Source organism: Bidens hawaiensis, unplaced genomic scaffold (genome assembly GCF_021521415.1).
Source record: "Bidens hawaiensis isolate Kalapana, Puna unplaced genomic scaffold, B.hawaiensis_p1.1 tig00041751_1, whole genome shotgun sequence".
Lineage (NCBI taxonomy): Eukaryota > Viridiplantae > Streptophyta > Magnoliopsida > Asterales > Asteraceae > Bidens > Bidens hawaiensis.
The window spans coordinates 76,024-96,333 of NW_027505739.1; the positions used below are offsets into that span (position 1 = coordinate 76,024).

General features: G+C 44.1%; 1 protein-coding gene across 1 annotated transcript; it reads right to left on the reverse strand.

The window, feature by feature from the left end:
- Nucleotides 1-16,546: 16,546 nt before the first annotated feature.
- Nucleotides 16,547-17,213, reverse strand: LOC143615051 (protein FAR1-RELATED SEQUENCE 5-like). The gene is made up of 2 exons (XM_077088304.1): nucleotides 17,052-17,213; nucleotides 16,547-16,828 (listed from the first exon to the last, which is right to left on the reverse strand). Exons 1-2 carry the CDS (start codon nucleotides 17,211-17,213, stop codon nucleotides 16,547-16,549), a joined length of 444 nt encoding a protein of 147 aa, XP_076944419.1.
- Between the last annotated feature and the right edge of the window lie 3,097 nt (nucleotides 17,214-20,310).

Here is a 20,310-nt window from a genome sequence, read left to right on the forward strand (position 1 = left end):
CCTTGATTTGATAAAGAAAAAATGAGCAGAGACTCATGCTCATTCAGTGTATAAACATGGTTCTACTTCTCAACCTTATGTTTCCACAACATGATCAGTCTCATCATACAAATTTCTCAAAAAACGAGTTTGCTTTTCTTTTGTTGTGAAAGGCCATGTTACCACAAACTGGGAAACTAGGGTAAATGACAATTCCAGACTTGTAACTGAAGTTAAACCAACCTTAGTTATAAGTATCTTGAGAAGGAAACCATGTTTGTGAGAAAAGCATGTTTGTGACACTAAATCTGGATAAGCAGTTATAAATCAAGTGTGTTCAAACGGGTTGAGCCAGTTAAACATGTTTGTGAGAAAAAACAAGAAGGTAGTAACTGAGACAGTTACAAAAGCATCTTATGCATATGTTGTAGAAATTCCTTTGATTAAAAGGTCTTAGGAAACTTGGACTTTTAAACAATTCCAGCAGCTACATTAGAAAGCTAAAAGAAACAAACAAAAAAAAAAGCTTGTTAAAATATTGTCAGATTCTGATGTACAAACTTTTGACTTCTATGATGTCAAGTTGTCAGCATGGAAACAAAAGGCGGTTAATTCTAAGTTAGAGTCTACATTTGGTAAAGAAGCAGAACGGCCCAAGACTAACCCTATCCGAGGTTTGCATATTCAATTGTCAAGGCGGAAAACCAATCACTTCACTCGTTAACGATCCAACCTTGTCAAACCGAACCAGCTAAAACCTAAAGATTTGGACATACCGGTCAAATTTAACACAAATGTTGCTATCGTAATCTGCACATACCAGTTGGATACCTAGAAATAACACAAGGGGGGCGATAACTATTGACATCAAAACAGGTGACATAACTCAAATAAAGAGTATATAAAATTTGAGTGAGTGTAGTAGCTCGAAATAATTGAACGTAAATCTTCGATGAGAAGAGTCGCTAAATCACATGTTGTTTTTCAAGTGCATTTAATGTTGCTCATTAGGTTGTCTAACATTCGGCAGCTCAAGATCTGTGTCATGCCTGATTATCTAACTATCACAGTCTTTATCATGGGATAAGCGTCCCATAATTATTGTGCAAGATCTTCTTTTTATAACATCTTGCTCAGTAAATATTATGGCAAGTATCCGTTAAGCTTGTCATGCATGTATCCTTTATCTGTGAAGAAACACTAGGTGAACCCTGGACAGATTATAAATAATCTGGGGGTTAAGTAATGTTTCCCACGAGAATGAGGTCCAACAGAGACAGTTGTTCTTCAGGGGACCTGCAAAACAAACACCGTAAGCTCGTCACTGAGAAGGGGGGGTTCCTCCTTGTGACCACCCTCCGGCGTGAGAATCAGACTAGATTGCTCTGAATATAAGTGTATATTAAGAGATTGCTAGATAACAGGATAGCAGATGATCTTACCATTCCAAGATGTTGGAGTATTTATAGCCGAAGGTAGGTTTCCTAGAAGGTACAGCCAGCTGAATAGTATTCCTGTTCTACCAACAGTGGATTATGCACAAGCCATACTAGTTGGTGGATAGGTTACGGCCAACAGTAACAAAGTCGGCTGCACTATTCCACCAACTGTAGATTATGCACGTCCCACCTACTGTGGATTATACGCAGGCCATGCTGGTTGGTGAGTAGGTTACGGCCAACAGTAACACTATTCTACCAACTGTAGGCTACGCACGCTCCTCAGTAAGAGTTGGTGAGTAGGCAGCGGCTAATAGTGACAAACAGTACTAGAGGGTGCTCCTCCTCGTACTGTTGTCGGTGAGCTGTCACCCTGTGATTGGCTCATGGGTTGTTCTGGTCAGATCGTCTGTCCTACCCATACCTTGGTAGGTATAGTACAAAAGATCTTTCAGAATCATACGGACTGGCTCATTTTGGCGGGATTGTTCCCGCCTTGCTCATTCCTTCATGTGACTACTGAAGTAGCTATTGCCTTGTGCGTGTAGCCCTGCTGTCTGCGGGTAGCCTTCCCTGATGGCTTGTATCCGCAACTGCGGGAACAGGCGGGGTACTTCACCATTGGGAGGCTTTCCCTGCGTGTACAGCTTGCGTACTGCGCATAAGATTCTATGAGCATGGTGGGTCCTGCGGGAGCAGATGGCCTTTGCGCAGACGTCCCTGTTCAAGGTGAGTCTTGCGGGACCAACTGGTCTCTGCTGGGACCTACCTCTTCAAGTCCCCCCAGTCCAATGTTCTTCTCATGAATGTTTAATGAAGTGAGGTGAACTTTTGGACTTTAAGCAAGGGGTTTTGAAAAGGGTTTTTAGTTTTAAGGTTCTCCGTGGGGATTCTTCCCGCGGGTTTCCTAATGTCACTTGCAAAAATTCCCGATTTTTTTGCTTGATCTTTGGGTATGATGCGGGTAGGTATGTAACCTTCTCGCAAGTCAGGAGCGTTGAGTCTCACTTGTGTGGATTCTCCTTGAGGTTTTAGTGGTTTTGAACATAGTGATCAATTATGTTTAAACCACCAATTCCATCCTGGAGCCTCAAACAATGTAGTTCTCGACGTTCCCGCTATGCGGGGATGTTATTTCCGTTTCCGCAAGCATTGCCCAGAAGATCCTTCTTGGTTTCAATTCCCTGCGGAGCGCTAGGTATGTGAAGGGTTTTGCCTTAACACTGTACCCGCGCTCGTCTTACGGTTACTTTACTTTCAAGGTACCCCTGGCGTCAATTCCCTGCGGGTGTTAGGTATGTGAAGGGTTTTGCCTTGACACTGTACCCGCACCCGTCTTATAGTTACTTTGTTGCCGGGGTATTCTTGGCTTCAATTCCCTGCGGGTGCTAGGTATGTGAAGGGTTTTGCCTTAACACTGTACCCGCATCCGTCTTATGGTTACTTGGTTGCCAAGGTAAGGGGTATTTTCCCGCTTACTTTTGAATCTTTTTGAATTTTGAAATTCGAAAGGTTGGTGAGGATAAGAACAGTCCAAACATCTGAAACGTCGTGCGACAGTTTCTTCTGACTGTGTCAGGACGTGCAGGAAGTTATGGTGACGTGACAGTACATGGTCATTCCAGACGCTTTTTCTGGCGCGTGGGCGCGATTTTTCGGGCGCGTGGCCGCGAAATTTCTGGCACGCGTACTTTTTACAGCTGTTGCCAGCTTGCTTTTTGCCACGCGTCATAGTTTCATTGCACCCTCGATTTCTCTCTCCTCCGCATTAAATTCACCGCATTAATTGCGATTAGTATATAAAGGGGGAGAGGGTCCTTTTTAATTCACACCTTCACCCTTCTCTTCTTCTTCTTAGCGATTTCCGGCAAATACTCCCCTTTTCAGGCAAGCATTTTCCCGAAATCGCTTTCTGCAAGATTTCTTCACATGATCTCGAGTCTACCACCGATGACAGGAGTACTGCTGGTGAGTGCCAGTGTGCTCTGCCCGGCGATCAGTACCGGTATGTTGTTAGGAAGTTCATGCTCGATCCTTTCGAGCCTGAGTTTCCTGAACCCCATCAGACCGTGTACGATGCCCCCAGAGGCAAGATCGGGGTTTATGCAGCATTCTTTGTTTATGGGAATCTTAGGTTCCCATTGACAAAGTTTGTTTACCGTGTCCTTGAGAGGCACGGTGTTCATCTGACCGAGTTGCACCCCATGGCGATCGCCAAGATTCGCCATTTCGAGTGGGTGTGCCGGATTCTGGGCATTGAGCCCTATGTGGACCGCCTGATGACCTTCTATACTTGGAGGTGCATCCAGGGGTGGTACACCCTGACAACCCGGATCAAGGGTTTGAAGATTTGCGCGACCGAGCGTAGTCTCCGATCGTGGAAGCGGGAGTTCTTCTACATTTCTGTCCGCGCCATCCCCATTGCCATGAAGTTTAAAAATGGCCAAGCAATTCCTAGCCACCACGCCACCAACTACCAGGAGGCGGAATGGTTTGCCAAGATATCCCGGGTCCAATCTCCGGTTTACCGTTTTGCGGAGTCCGGGATGGTGATGCTGGGGATGAGCCGGGTATGGAAGGAGGCGTCTCAGGTTCCCATCCTTCTCGAATACGGTTTGAACTCTACTCCTTATGGTATGTCTTGTCTTTCTTGCTGATATGAGTTTGTCTTCTAACTGTTTCTTTTCTTTCAGAGGGGAACAATTTGGAGTCGCTCCTGTACCCGCGGGAAGCTGACGATCCTGTGCGGATGGGTACTCGTGCTCTTGACGAGAACGAGTTGCCCATCCTGGAGCAAACAGCGGATCGGTTTGTGGAGGTCTATCCGCTGGGCCACGAGATCCTGAGCCACCGGCGGCCAGGTAAGGCGTTATTCTCTCCTCCACCCCTCAGTGCTGTACCCGCTGCTGGAATTCCTTACACCGTGTCTTCTTCTGAGGAATCCGCAGATGGTCCTCCGTTAGTGCGGAAGAAGCGGGCTGCCGGCGGGAAAGGGAAGGAGAAGGCGGCCTCCACAGCCGATCCAGTGCTCCTATCTGACACTGAGTTAGATAGTGAAGAGGCGGCGGGGAAGCCCAGTGGTGAGAAGACCACTGTTCCGGAAGCTACGACTGTTACCTCTGGAGAACCATTGACGACGACGGTGACCGGCATCAAGAGACCGGCTCCATCGGGTTCGTCCCCGCCCGTTCGTACGTTCAAGCTGAAGAAAACCTGTAAGTACAACTCTCTTAGCTTTTATCTTCGTAGTTTAATCTTCAAGTCTTTTTAACACTTTTCTTCTTTACGCAGGTGTGGATGTTGGCGCATTCCAGGGTGAGGGGCCGAGTACAACCTCTCCGCCAATGACGGTAGGCTTGGTCAGCCTACCTGAGGCGTCGACCCAGGCGCCTGCGCCTGCTTCCGCTGGTTCAGTTGCTCATACTGAGCCGACTGTTCCAGCCGAGATGACGTCACCGCCGGCTGTGAGTGCGATTTTTACAGCATCCTTCACAGAGCCGGCGGTTACTTTTGCCGCGGATTCCGCGGCAGCGACCGCGGCGGCGACCACGGCGACTGCTACCATGCCCCCGGCAACGTCGGCTGGTCCCTCAGGTACGCGTGGGGCTTCTCGTATCTTTCCGCCACCTTCCCATCTGCCTGACCTCTTGGATGGCTTTCCATTGGGTTCAGGTGATGGGTTCGGCGGCTATCGGCCTGTAATTGATCCTACAGGTGCGTAGGGTTCCTTTGGCCCTTTTTCACATATATTTTATCATCTTTTCCTAACTGCTTTTTGTTTTCTGCAGTTTCAGATTCCAATGAAGTGTATGTTCCGCGATGGAACATACGCCGAGGAACAACCCTTCGTACCCCTGTGGAGTGCGTGGAATGGGCTCGCCACGCTGCTCCCCATGGTGCGTTGGGGGAAGCCATGGCTAGCTACCAGGAGGGTAGGCTAACCAACGAGCTTCGAGTTCTCCAAGCCCGGATGCAGCCGCGCGTCGAGCTGCTTTGTCGTGAAAATGACAAGTTGAAAGCAGCTCGCGCCAAGGAAGTATCCCAAGCGCGGGCTCTTCGGGAGGAGAACCAAAAGCTGTCCGCAGCTGCTGCGGAGAAGGAGAAGGCCTTCAAGGCCCTCGAGGTTGAGGTTCAAGCGCGACTCGAGGCCCGCTCCAAGGCTGCCCAAGCTGTTAACGAACAGCTTCGGCTAGCTAAGGAGACTGCGAGGAACGCGACCGAGAGGGCCACCAAGGCTGAAGCCGTTGCTGAGCCTTTACGCGTGGAGAACGAGGAGCTCAAGGCCAAATTAGAGGCTCTCCAACGCGCTCATGATGCCTTGGCGATGGAAGATGCCAAGAAGCTCCAGGAGATCTTGGACCAGAGGGGCGTGCTTGACCATACCGAGCGGAAGCTTAAGGGCGTCGAAGAGGCTGCCGCAAAGGAAGTGCTACTTGCCAACCTTAACAAAAGCGAAGCCGAACGCGCCTGCACCCAAGCTCAAGCCGCCCTTAAAGAAGCTCTGGTTGCCAAGGAATGGCTTCTTCGAGAAGCGTTGTCTCAGGTAAGTCTATCTTCATGTCTTCACGCTTTCCTTTGTACATAGAAAAGGTGTTTCACTTGTATATTTTCTTTTGTAGGTTGTGCATCGGGTCTTCTCAGAGACATCCTACGACGATGCAATGAGCGCAGCCCTCAACGCTTCTCACGAGGATGGGGAACGGGTCGGCTTCCTGCTTGGTCTAGGGTTTGTTGAGAAAGGCGTCCCGCCATCCAACTTCCCTTTGTACAATGTAGATACCGAAGCCATATATGACCAAGCAGTAAATCAATACGCCGTCTTCCCGCATCCGGTGGTGGAGAAGGTGAATGAAATTGCTGCTGCTGATGATGGGCTACCTATCCTTAAGGCTTACCTTGAACAGCCACGCTCTACTGACGGCGCTGGTCCAAGTGGAAGTGGCCCTGAAGCCTGATCCTGAAGATCCCTTCCCACTACTAGGATAGATTAGTTTGTATAGATTTACTTTCTTGTAGGCGGGTAGTTACCCGGCCATTCTTGTAACGAATATTTATGAAATGTAAATCTTTGTGCGGCTAAGACCGCTTGATTCATTGGATTCCTTGCTTTATAAACGTTATATGACTTACATACTTAAGTTTAAATTAGCAATTTTCCAAGTGTTTAGAATAAGTTAACCTTTGAACGTGGTAGATAGGTGTGAAGTTTTGCTTCCTCTTCCGTGATTGTGCGGGTAGGACCGTCACTTGCACGTAGTAGGATGGCTAAACTTTACCATCTGACCTGCGTGTAGGTTTACCTTATTTGAGGATAAGTTAACCTTTGAACGTGGTAGATAATAGGTGTGAAGTTTTGCTTCCTCTTTCGTGATTGTGCGGGTATGACCGTCACTTGCACTTAGTAGGATGGCTAAACTTTACCCATATCTGACCTGCGTGTAGGTTTTTTTTTTTTTTTTTTTTTTTTTTTTTTTTTTTTTTTTTAGGATGACCTTTGAACGTGGTAGATGATACGTTGAAGTTTTGCTTCCTTGTTCGTGATTGTGCGGGTAAGACCATCACTTGCACTTACAAGGATGGCTAAACTTTACTTACATCATACCTGCGTGTAGGTTTCCCTTAACGTTGTGTTTATGCGGGTTTTTTCCGCCTTCCACACGTAACGACTTACTTCTTCCCGTTTACGCGGTGAATACCGGTATCAGTGGGAAGTTCATAAGTATAAAGGTAAACACATTATGAAAGGAGAATCATTTCCATTAGAAGTGGCTCTAGGCCTTTTCTTTACAAGTTTTGGAATTGATCTACATATAACATTTGCGTAATTGAGCTCCATTCCATGTTCTTGGGATGGGAGTGCCATCGAGCCTTTCGAGCCGGTATGCGCCCTTTCCCAGGATTTCTTTGATAATGTATGGCCCTTCCCAGACCGGGGCCAGCTTTCCCGGGCGCTCTTGGTTTGAAGCCTCGTTGTTACGCAGTATGTAGTCTCCTATATTGAAGTTGCAGAGTTTTACCCGCGTGTTGTAGTACTTTTGCATTTGTCGTTTGTAGTTCTCTTCACGCACTGCGGCTAAGTCTCTGCGTTCCTCGGTTAGCATAAGATCCAACCGTCTTTCCGCATCATTGTCTTCTGGCTGACTCAAGACCCTTGGTGAGGGTAGACCAATTTCGACCGGGACCATGGCTTCAGTGCCATAAGTGAGGCTGAACGGGGTTTCTCCCGTACTGGCCTTCTTCAGCGTTCTGTTTGCCCAAAGGACGTGCGGAAGCTCGTCCACCCAGCCGGATCTGTGTTCCGACAGTCTCTTCTTGATGCCTTCGACAATGCTCTTATTTGCTCTTTCCACCTCACCATTACCTTGCGGGTGTGCCACTGAGGTAAAGGTGTGGGTGATTTGAAGTTCTTTTAGCCACTGTTGTAGCTTCTTGTCAGCAAAGTTGGTGCCGTTATCGCTCACCAAATTCTGTGGAAGTCCAAAACGACAAATAATAAATTCCCAAATAAATTTTTTGATATGTTTCGCGGTTGTTTGGGCTAAAGGTTTTGCTTCTATCCACTTGGTGAAGTAGTCGATGGCTACCACTAGGAACTGAACATTTCCTGCTGCTGTAGGAAATGGGCCTGTCACATCGATGGCCCACTTCTGAAATGGCCATGAAGAAGTGACTGGAACAAGTTCATTCTTTGGGCGGTGCGTGTTGGGTGCGTAAAGCTGGCAAGACCTGCATTTTCTGATGTATGCCAGTGCATCCGTATGCATCCCCGGCCAAAAGTATCCCGCGTTGTTTAGCTTGGCTACAACAGCGCGAGGACCTGCGTGTACTTCACAGATGCCTTCGTGTACTTCCCTTAGGAGGTAGTCAGCATCTTGGTTGTCCACGCATCTCAAGAGTGGGCCAAGAAAGTTACGTCTGTAAAGGATGTCGTTGACGAGCTGATAATTTAGTGCTTTACAGCGTAGTTTTCTTGCCTGCGTTTTTGACTCTGGTAGTGTTCCTGCTGCAAGGTAATTTATTATTGGTGTCATCCACGTTTCTGTACCGGTTTGGATGACACAAATTTCCTTGTGCGGGACTGATGGTGCTTTGAGGAGTTCAATGCGGATGTCCTTTCCCAAATGGGTGAAGGCTAGTGACGCCAGCTTGCTTAACGCATCCGCAGATTTGTTTTCGCTGCGCTTGACGTGTATGACTTTACAATCATTAAAATCACGCATGAGGGTTTTTGCCTGGGCGAGGTACAGGGCCATTGTGTAGTTCACAGCCGTGTACGTCCCATTTATTTGGTTGGCCACCAGCATGGAATCCACGTGGGCTTCCAAGTTTTTCACTCCCATCTTACGCGCAATTCTCAAACCGGCTAAGAATGCTTCGTATTCGGCTTCGTTATTCGTACTTGGAAAATCCAACCGAATAGCGTAAGTATATTCTTGGCCTGCTGGGTTGGTTAATTTTAACCCTGCGCCTGAACCCTCGTTACTGGCTGCTCCATCAGTGTAGAGTCGCCAGACATCATTGATGTCCTGTGCTGGGGAGGGTTGAGCCTCCTCCTGGCACTCTTTCTCCCGCGAAGCGGGGACTTCTGCAATAAAATCGGCCAGGACCTGGCCTTTTATGGCTGGTCTTGGCTTGTACTTAATTGCATATTCTCCCAATTCAATTGCCCATTTGGCTAGACGTCCCGATAATTCGGGTTTGCCTAGAACGTTTGAGATTTTGAAGTTGGTAAGAATGGTGATTGGGTGGCCTTGGAAATATCGTCTTAACCTGCGTGAAGCGTGTATAAGTGCTAAGACTAATTTTTCGAGGGTAGAGTACCGGGTTTCTACGTCTGTTAGTACACGGCTAACATAGTAGATTGGCATCTGGATGCCTTTTCGTTCTATTAGCAGGACTGCCCTGGTTGCTCTATCTGTTGCGGAAAGGTATAGGATTAACTCCTCTCCCGCTTGTGGTGCTGTAAGTGTTGGGAGTTCGATCAGGCGTGACCGAATCTCCTGAAAAGCTGCTTCCGCTTCTGGTGTCCAGCGGAAGTGCGTTTTCTTTAAGCAGTTTCTTAATGTTGACACGAAAGGAAACGACTTATCCGCATGGTTTGCCAAAAAGCGATTAAGTGCGACTAGTCGTCCATTCAGTGTCTGAGCCTGTTTGATGGTGGTAGGTGATTCCATTTTAATAATGGCTTCGACCTTTTCAGGGTTCGCTCTGAAGCCATCTTTAGTAACAATGACTCCCAAGAACTTCCCTTCTTCCATCCCAAATGAACACTTGCTCGGGTTGAGCTTCATGTTTATCTTTCTGAGCGTGTTGAAAGTTTCTTCAATGTCTTTCAACATTGCTTCTGGCTCGGGGCTTTTGATGACCAAATCATCCATATAGACTTCCAAGTTTCTCCCGATTTGGGCATGAAACTCTTTGTCCATCAGTCGTTGGTACGTGGACCCTGCATTCTTAAGCCCGAATGGCATCATTTTATAACAAAATGTACCATCGGGCGTCCGAAATGCGGTTTTGTCCTGGTCATCTACGGCCATGTGGATTTGATGGTACCCCTTATACGCATCCAAGAAGCATTTAAGGCGAAATGGTACCAACGAATCCACCTTAAGATCAATTTCTGGTAACGGATAACAATCTTTGGGGCATGCTTTGTTCAAATCTTTGAAATCTATGCACATGCGCCATTGTTTGTCATTCTTCGGTACCATTACGGGATTTGCAACCCATGTTTGATATCTGCTAACGCGTACGATGCCTGCGTCAAGGAGTTCCTTGACTTGGGTTCTACACGCGTTAGTTTGTTCAGGCCCCATTACTCTGCGCTTTTGTACGACTGGCGTAACAGCCGGATCGCACTTGAGCTTATGCTCCGCCTTACTTCGGGGTACACCAGTCATGTCAGCTGGTGCCCACGCAAAGATGTCAGCGTTTTTCTGCAGTAAGCGTTTGAGTAGGGTGCGGGTGGGATCAACGATTGTTGGTCCAATGGTAACGGCCTGGTCGGGGTATTTGCCATTGAAGGCCCATTTTTCCGGTTCGGTGATGGTTGGTTTAGCCTTTTTCGGTTTGGGCTTAGATGAGACAGATGCGATGCATATCTGGGGAATGCCGGTGATCATCGCTACACCCTCAGCTGTCGGCCATCCCATCATGCCGTGGACTGAAGATACCACGGCGTTGAATCTTGCCATCCCGTCTCTTCCGAATAGGATGTCGTACGTGTGGTGTGGCTTTTTCATCACGACAAAATCCACGTCTTCTGTGCGTGAATGATTCCCATCAGTAAGAGTAACGGGGAAAGATAGGATACCCAGGGGGGTTTCTGTACTGCCGTCAAACCCTTCCATTGAAGCGTAGACCGTTTCCAAGCGTTCTTTGTCTTCGTCATCCAGCTTATCAAAGAACTGCCTGTACATCACTGTCGACGAAGCGCCGTTGTCAGCAAGAGTGCGGGAAGTGATGTAATGCCCCAGCTGGCTTCTGATGACGATGGGGCCTTCTTTGCTGGGGCCTCCTGGCACTCGCGGGAAGCGCACCTCAGCTTCCTTCCACGCGCATGGTTCTGTCACCCGTCTTTTTCTTCCTCTGACCTTGCCATGAACCATGTTGATGCTGATGTCGACGGGCTTTCGTCCGTTACCTCTGTACCGGTTGTCATTCCTTCCTCCCTTCCTGATCGATGCCACGAGATGTGCAAGTCTTCCATCCTTGACAAATGTCTCAATAATATCCTTCAACGATGTGCACTCTTCAGTACCATGACCCTTTGTCCCATGGAAATCACAGGATTTGCTTTGATCCGCGTTAGGTTTCTGCCGGATCAATGGGGCTTTAGGCCATGGCAATTTTTCCGTGGCAAATATCTCCGTGACGCTCTTCGTGAGTGGCGTCCACCGGTGTTTTCGGTTTGAAGGGTGTGTGTTGTCCCTTCCGCCAACAAGAGGGCGAGAGCTGGATGAGGTGTCAAAGTTTACCCTTGACTGCCAAATACCTAGCCTCCTCTTTTTGTTCTGCCGGGTGATCCGGACATTGTTCTCTCTTGTCCTCTGCGTATAGAGGTGTGTACTCTGGGGAAGATCCCTTCCCAGTTGCTTTTCCGTCTCGGCAAAGCGCTTTGCCGCCGTCATGATGGCATCCCAAGTTGATGGCATGCCATCCTTACCCGTCAATGTGCGGATAAGTTCTGGGTATTCGGCGCCTTGGATGAAGGCGGCGCGAACCAGATCCTCACTTATATTGCCGAGACTTAGCTTTTTGGAGTTGAAGCGAGTGATGAAGTCTAGTAAAGATTCATCCTCCTCTCTCACGCAGTTGAGGATCGTCCACTGCTCTTCAGTGTACTTCCTCTGTTGGCTGAAGTGCTGGCTGAACTTGTTCTGAAAGTCCGCCCAGTCATATATGTGGTGGATCGGTAAACGATCGAACCATGCCCTGGCCGCTCCGACCAGAGTCATCTGGAACATGTAGCACCACGTGGGTTCCGTCCAGTTGCTGACGGTAGCCCCCGCAATGAACCTGTTCAAATGGTCGTCTGGGTCGGATAGACCATCATAAGTGCCAATGTTGGACATTTGTTTGGCACTTCTCGGGGCGATTGCTTCCGCAATGTCCCTTGCGAATTTTGACTTTCCTGCATTTGTAGCAGTTGGTCTAAAGGTTTTGGAGAAGTCACGCGGGTTTCTCTCCGCGATTGGTTTAAAATCTTCCCCAAAATTCCTTTTTGGTTGGACGTCCGTTTCCTTACGCTTCCCTTTCGCCTTATGGCGAGGGTTTGCGTCGGTATCGGACTCCAACTCGTCGTCTGAGTACTCGCAGTCACTGCTCATATTGAGGTGTTGGCGAGTACTGGCGAATTCATCAGCCTGTTGAGCTGAACGCAAGCGTTCATCCAATTCGGCTTGGAATTCTCTTTGCCGTGCTTCGGCCCACGCCTTCACTTGATCTAGTGTTTGGCGAGGGACCCTCGTTCGTTTTTCCAGCTGGGTATCGGTGAACCCCAGTGGAATATTTACTGCACTTGCCCCGGCTTGGGTAGTCGGGGTAGTGTTCGTAAGGATTGTATAACCGCCGGTGTTCCCCCCAGTTGCTGGGGTTGTTACCGGGGTTTCCTGGTCGGTTACTGGCCTTTGGACCGGAGTAACGTTAACCATTTCTTCAGAAATTGTGAAAAAAACTAAAATAGTTCTAGGTTTTGGTCCCACGGATGGCGCCAATGAAGAAACACTATGTGAACCCTGGACAGATTATAAATAATCTGGGGGTTAAGTAATGTTTCCCACGAGAATGAGGTCCAACAGAGACAGTTGTTCTTCAGGGGACCTGCAAAACAAACACCGTAAGCTCGTCACTGAGAAGGGGGGGTTCCTCCTTGTGACCACCCTCCGGCGTGAGAATCAGACTAGATTGCTCTGAATATAAGTGTATATTAAGAGATTGCTAGATAACAGGATAGCAGATGATCTTACCATTCCAAGATGTTGGAGTATTTATAGCCGAAGGTAGGTTTCCTAGAAGGTACAGCCAGCTGAATAGTATTCATGTTCTACCAACAGTGGATTATGCACAAGCCATACTAGTTGGTGGATAGGTTACGGCCAACAGTAACAAAGTCGGCTGCACTATTCCACCAACTGTAGATTATGCACGTCCCACCTACTGTGGATTATACGCAGGCCATGCTGGTTGGTGAGTAGGTTACGGCCAACAGTAACACTATTCTACCAACTGTAGGCTACGCACGCTCCTCAGTAAGAGTTGGTGAGTAGGCAGCGGCTAATAGTGACAAACAGTACTAGAGGGTGCTCCTCCTCGTACTGTTGTCGGTGAGCTGTCACCCTGTGATTGGCTCATGGGTTGTTCTGGTCAGATCGTCTGTCCTACCCATACCTTGGTAGGTATAGTACAAAAGATCTTTCAGAATCATACGGACTGGCTCATTTTGGCGGGATTGTTCCCGCCTTGCTCATTCCTTCATGTGACTACTGAAGTAGCTATTGCCTTGTGCGTGTAGCCCTGCTGTCTGCGGGTAGCCTTCCCTGATGGCTTGTATCCGCAACTGCGGGAACAGGCGGGGTACTTCACCATTGGGAGGCTTTCCCTGCGTGTACAGCTTGCGTACTGCGCATAAGATTCTATGAGCATGGTGGGTCCTGCGGGAGCAGATGGCCTTTGCGCAGACGTCCCTGTTCAAGGTGAGTCTTGCGGGACCAACTGGTCTCTGCTGGGACCTACCTCTTCAATCTGTGTTTTTTTTTTCGAAAAGAAAATTTTATTAAAAGCACCAAGATGAAACAAGGCAAAGTCCAGCCTAGACCTAGACTTGTCTTTGTTAATCATGTCAGGGCTTAACCATTATATGGGAAGCCCCGAATCTTCTTATTTGAAACCGGTCTTTTTAGGGCGCGCATGCTTGCAATGTAGACCACCCTATTATACATGGGCCTTCTTTTCATCGATTTTGGTTTCACTTCTGTTTTGTCATTTTTTTTCTCTATTATTCGGACCTTTTCTGAGAACCGTGCTCGATGGCCTAGGTAAGAGTTACCTAATTAACCGCCAAATTGCCAATCACTAAATTATATCTTGGAACCACCCTAATACCCGAGTGAACCTTCCTGAAGTGGAATGTCAACCTTCTATACTAATTTTACCGATCCTGTCATGACTCACCCAGGAGCACCATCAAAGGAAAAACCCACCATTATAAGAAAACCGCCCATAGAATTAGTTTTCAAACCTGAGACCTTAAAATCGTTAGCTTTAACTATTACCCCATCCATTGAACTAGAGTAAAATTAGCATCATTGATGGAATTAACTAGCATTTTATAAAGTTAAGTCGAGATTTAACTATTATTAAAATTTAATAACAATATATTAAACGTGCATCCCCTATGATACTATGATATATAAACATCAATTTTAAACTGAAAAAACTCAATAAGGAAAAAAGTTAACATTTTTAGTTTATTTACTATTGGAATTATTGATTGGCTTATTACATATCATGAATAATTGATGTTAGTTATTTAAAAACATGTTTTTAATATATTAATATTATATTATATTATACATATACAAACTTGTGCAACGGGTCCCTGATGGCTGAGGCTTTGCAGTCTGGCGCGTATTCTCAGCGGATTTATCGCTAATCGCCATCCAAAAACGTCTCAACACGTCATCTGGTGTTTCGTGTATGCTCTCCGTGTAAACAGGGTCGGTTAAATCCTGAAGTCTGTACAAGCCCAGCGCCATGGCAAACTCCTCCATCGACAGATAATGCCTATTCCCGAACATACGGAACCGAACCTCCGCCCGACTGGTATCCGCACCCTCAACCAACATCTTGACCTGCAGATCTCCCTCCGAGCGTGGCCTGAAACAATATTTACATGTTGGTTAAATCTAATTTATTTATAAGTTAATTGAAAAGGAAAAAAATACCTGAAAACGAACGTAGAGTAAAATTCTAGCGTGAGAGCCCGGTACGCTGGCTGCTGGGCGGAAAACAATCTCTCCCACGGTGTATCCGTCTCAACAATTCTTTCTATCCTGTCTTCCGCCCGAACCATTTTAATAAACTACAAAATAACAACTACACAGCCACCACTATTTCAGAACGAAATTATTATGGCTTTGTAGATGCTATTTTCGGACCCCGTCGTCATTATTTTCTGGTGGTGGTGGTGGTTTTGGTGGTATAATCTGGTGATGTTTTGAATGAAAGGTTGAGCGTTTTTTGTGGTTTTTACGAGTTGAACGGTTATAACCCGTGGGTATTTAATATCTTCAAAAGTAGATCAGATACGCCGCATATCGATCGATATGCCGCGGATCTGATTTACAGCAGAATCCGCGGCGTATCGATCGATATGCGGCGTATCTGATCTACTTTTGAAGATATTTATGATTATTTTAATATTTCTGGTACTATTTTATATTATTTTTAATTTATATATTTTATCATGATAATTTTTATTTTTTCAAAAAAAATATATTATCAAAAGTATTATTTTAAAAAATAAATTATTTTTAAGTTAGATATTTTAACATGTTTTATTTTTTTAAATATCATGTTTTATATTTTTAAATAATTTTTTTTTAAAATTTCTTATCGAAAATATTATTTTAAAAAATATATTATTTTTAAGTTATATATTTTATCATGTTTTATTTTTTTAAACAAATATGTTATCAAATTTATTTGTTTAAAAAATATATTATTTTTAAATTATACATTTTATCAAGTTGTTTTTATTTAAAAATTGTTGATAACACAAACATTTTATTCCTAATTATTCATAATAATAGAAAACATTTTGTTGATAGTATCTCAGACATTTCAAATCATCCTAAATAAACTTGCACTCGTCAAGTTTCCCTTATTCGCATATACTCTTTTATACGATCTTCGTACAAATACCTCCATTCGTGCGCCGCTTCATTGGCGTATCCTTCCCATTGACATGTTGGTAGCGGCACGGGGAAATTCTCTTCTAATTGTATGTTGAGCCAATTATTATCCTTAACATTTAAGACTACTATTACCGGAATCTGAGATAGTGGTTCCGGACTCATTCTCATTGGGAAGTAACTCTTATTGGAATTCAGATGGAGATTGATTAAAACACAGTCATACGTCTGAGCCACTACGTGTCCGTGCCCAGGTAACGTAAACCACCTACTCTTTTGCTGGAATAAAGCAGACGTTGAGTTGTCCAGCGAATCACGAACCGTGTCATAATTACCGGTTATCTCGTAGTTCAACCTGTGCCTCCACCACGATTTGTTAGTGTCCATCTCATTCCTCATGCTTGCTCTGACCTCCTTCCAGTTCATTTGACGCATGCCTAAGCCGACAACGATTGCTATGAAACCGCAATTACCATCTGGCTTTACATCTGTTATTCCTGAAATGAACGGGTATGCCCAGGTGGGAATGATGTGCCTATAACTTTCTATGATTGGGACGTCCTTTGGGTCACGCAGTAATGGAAAACCAAGGTCGGTTGGAGTCTCTTGCTTTTTAGATGAGCGTTTCGGTGGTTTAGGTATCTTAAACCGGGCCTGAGACTAAGACTGGGAATGCGACAATGAATGGGTGGGGGTTTCGGGTGTTGGTTTAAGTCATTCCAGGGCCCATGTGAAGTTACACTCTTGCTCCCTAAAGATAACCGCGTACGCAATACAGAAAGACTTTGATGTTGACGTCACACCAACAAACTGAACAAACGGCCACTTGTACATGTTGGTATTGTACGTCGTGTCAATCAGCAACAAATCTGGGAACGCACGCCACATGGTATGCGACTTCTCGTGACAAAAGAAAACATTCTCCGTCCTATTGGTGGAAGGATTCTCCCATGTGTAAAAGGTAAACCCATGGATTTGAAGAAAGTTTTCAAGTACCTACATTGGGTTTAACAAAAAAACTAATAAATATTACAAATATTCTTATTAAACATCAGAATTATAATAAAATTAATATAATAAAATGATATTATAAATAATATTCTTATTAAATCTTACAGAATATATATATTTAATATATGATAAAACAAAATAATATATATTCAAAATAATATATATTAAAAAGAGTTTTACAAAATAATACTATTCTAACAACAAGTACCTGCATGGAGGTGTCACCAATTTTATCTTGGTCATCAACAAGCTTCACGACGTTGTATATATCCCTAGTAATACATTTGTTACTGGGAAAGCGTTTCTTTATGGCTGACTTAATTTTAGCAGGCCTCAGACCCTGCCTATGCAACGTCGCAACCATATCCATTTCCTCGTCGGTCAGTTTCCTTAGTGCCGGGTGCCCCTCCTCAAACAAAACGGGATCGTGGTTGTGCGTCTCGTTGACAACCTCTAGCTTCCAACAACCACCTGGCGCGTTGTACCTCCCGACAAGTTTAAATGGACATTCCCTTTTAATACTCTCGGTATGCCTTCCCGTCGCCTTGAGTTTTGGTTCCCCACCTCGATTTCATACAAGTTCAACACTTTTGTTCCTTGAACGTTGGACTGAAATAACACAACCATGCTCACGTCCTATCTTCTTAACCCAATCCACCAACTCAGCAACAGAATCAAAATACTGATATCAAGCAATGTAAATAAAGTAATATTTAGTAACGTGTTGAAAAAGAGAAATAATAATTTTTTTTTAAAAAAAAATAGGTCATACATTATTAGTTACATAAAAAAATGTCGTCTACCGTATGTAAGGATCACCATCATCATCATCATCAACATCATCATCATCAACGTCCTCATCGCCTCCTTCGCCGTGAGCCTCTTGAATGCCATCAACGACGTTGCTCGTGACTGGTCTTGACATGTATGGTTGCTCTCATAAAGGTAACTGGTACGAATTCTGGGTTCCGTAATATGGACCGTCAACATGTAACTGCTGGGAAGACTGACCATAGGACTCCTCAACTCTGGCCTCATATGTATTCGACGATGTCCTATTATCCTCCGGCCACGAAGGGTGACTACCTTCGTATATGATATACCCCTGATAAAAAAATATTGGCAAGGCAACGTATAATATTTAAAAAATAACTTACGCGCTATTGTACTATATAAACACACTAAATAACCTTGTCAGGATTTGGTAAGTCGTACTGCTCGATATTTCCATACCCTGGCTCATGGTTCGAGTCGGGAAGTTCATTCAAATCTGGCAAGCCTGACTGCTCCGGCTGATCGTTGTGTGCGTAGCCCGACTGCTCTTCGTTCCCGTCACCAAACAAAATATCATATAAGTCTATTATATTTTAACAAACACAAATCTTCACATATTTTGAACGCACAAAGATGGATAGATATATGTAGAGAAAGGGAGACGGATGTCACAAAATCAAATTATTGACTTGATACGCCGCGTATCGTCCGATCCGTCGCGTATCATGTACGATCTATGACTGATTTGATAGTCCGAGGTTGACGTGTACTCAAATGCGGTGGATCGCTCAATACGCCGCGGATAGGGTACAAACATAATAAGACAAAAGCTTTGGACATAATAGGACAAAAACTATTGATACGCTGCATATCGGGCGATACGCCACGTAGTGAGTGGGTGTTTTGATTTTTAAATGATGTCTCTAGTAGGAACCAAGAAAACCATAATTGACAAATATCATATGAAGTATATTAACATGTTGTGTCTATGAAAACTAAGTAATTTGTGGTCCAAATTTATGTCTTTTGCTCCACCATTTAACGACAAATATTGCTTTCTTCTTAATAAATAGGTTGATTCGACATAATAGTGTATTTTAAGCTAACCTTTTTCTTAAGCCGCAGCACACTCGAACACGGAACCTACTTAAGAGGAAGGAAACCCTCATGTCTTAATTTGGAATAATTTGTACTCAACTAGACTTAAACGTATCAGTCTATGACCTTTTATTTGGAAAGTTAAAAGGCTACCATATTTCAACTATAAACTTGTTTATGCTAACTTGTTATTTTGGTATTGAACTTTTTTATTGGAATTTATAAAAGAGAACAAGGTCGTATTTATAGATTTATGTCATATAGTATTTATTGTTTATACGTGTTGTGTAAGAAGTAAATTTGTTACGTATAATTTACTCTTTCTTTTATTTAAAACGGAAATTTACCAAAGTAGTGGTTGATCCACAAAATTATAAAAAAAAAAAAAATAGTCATGATCATTTAGGCATCCACATACTAGTCAAGTATACATACCCGTTCAGCTAAGCCGACGGTCTTAGCTGACGATAAATTACTTTTTAACAGGTATGAACATGTGTTTATTCTTTAATTACACCCCATAAACAACAAATTTTGAACAATTAAAAGCAACATTTTGAATGATTTTAACGTAACATTCAAAACTTTTGATCACTATTGCGTGTATATTCCATTATAATATATTAGAATTAAAATTAATTCAATCCAAAAATATAAGTGTTTGATAGATATATTTAAAAAAAAAGGAATTTCAGTGTTAAACAACTAATGAGGAAATCATCCTTTAACACCCGCTCGCCAACTTCCTCCCATACAAACTTTAACCCGAATCTCTTATAGATAACATGATGGATTTCATTTCACTTTTTATTAGTTGCCGATCTACTTTATTTATACTCGTAAATTACACTAAATCAGTTAATGTCTAGACGTGAACCTAATACTTCTAGCTAAGAGGCAATAGCCTTTATAAGTGAACTAGTCTCACATTAACGATTTCATTTGACTTAACTAGAATAATTACTATAACCATCATTGTTGGTACAATGTTACATATTAAATATTTAAATAGTTTTTCTTTTCTTTTATGTCGTTATGATCCTTCATCGATTTATTTCTTTTGTTTCACTATAGTTAAAGACGATATTGTTGTTGTCCATTGGCTTCCTCAATACTTGCATAGAAGAATCGTCACAAGGGCGTTTTAATTAACAGCATAAGATATTAGCATAGAAAGCCAATAGCAAGCTGAACCAATTATTATAATACATTTAACTAGATCAAACAATTTTAAATATAGATAGTAGATTTAAATTTGTCTTCATAAATATAAAAAATATAAATATATAATTCAAACAATTAAATTTAAGTAACTATACTTATCTACAAATTTACTAAATAACCCTTCGAACCAAACAAAACTTCATAGAACTACTAGCATGTGAGTGATCGCATGGGACAACGCTTCGTGAGTGATCCAATTTATCGTTAAAAAAAACTAGCACCGCACCAGCTCCTCTGTAATAGTATCCAAAACCGGCTTCTTCGACCTCGAAACCATAAGCCGGTGCCCAAACTCCGGCACTAAATCCACCACCAACTGCAGGGGCACCACCTCACTCCGCCCCGCCCCATCACCTTTCAACTCCGGCGAC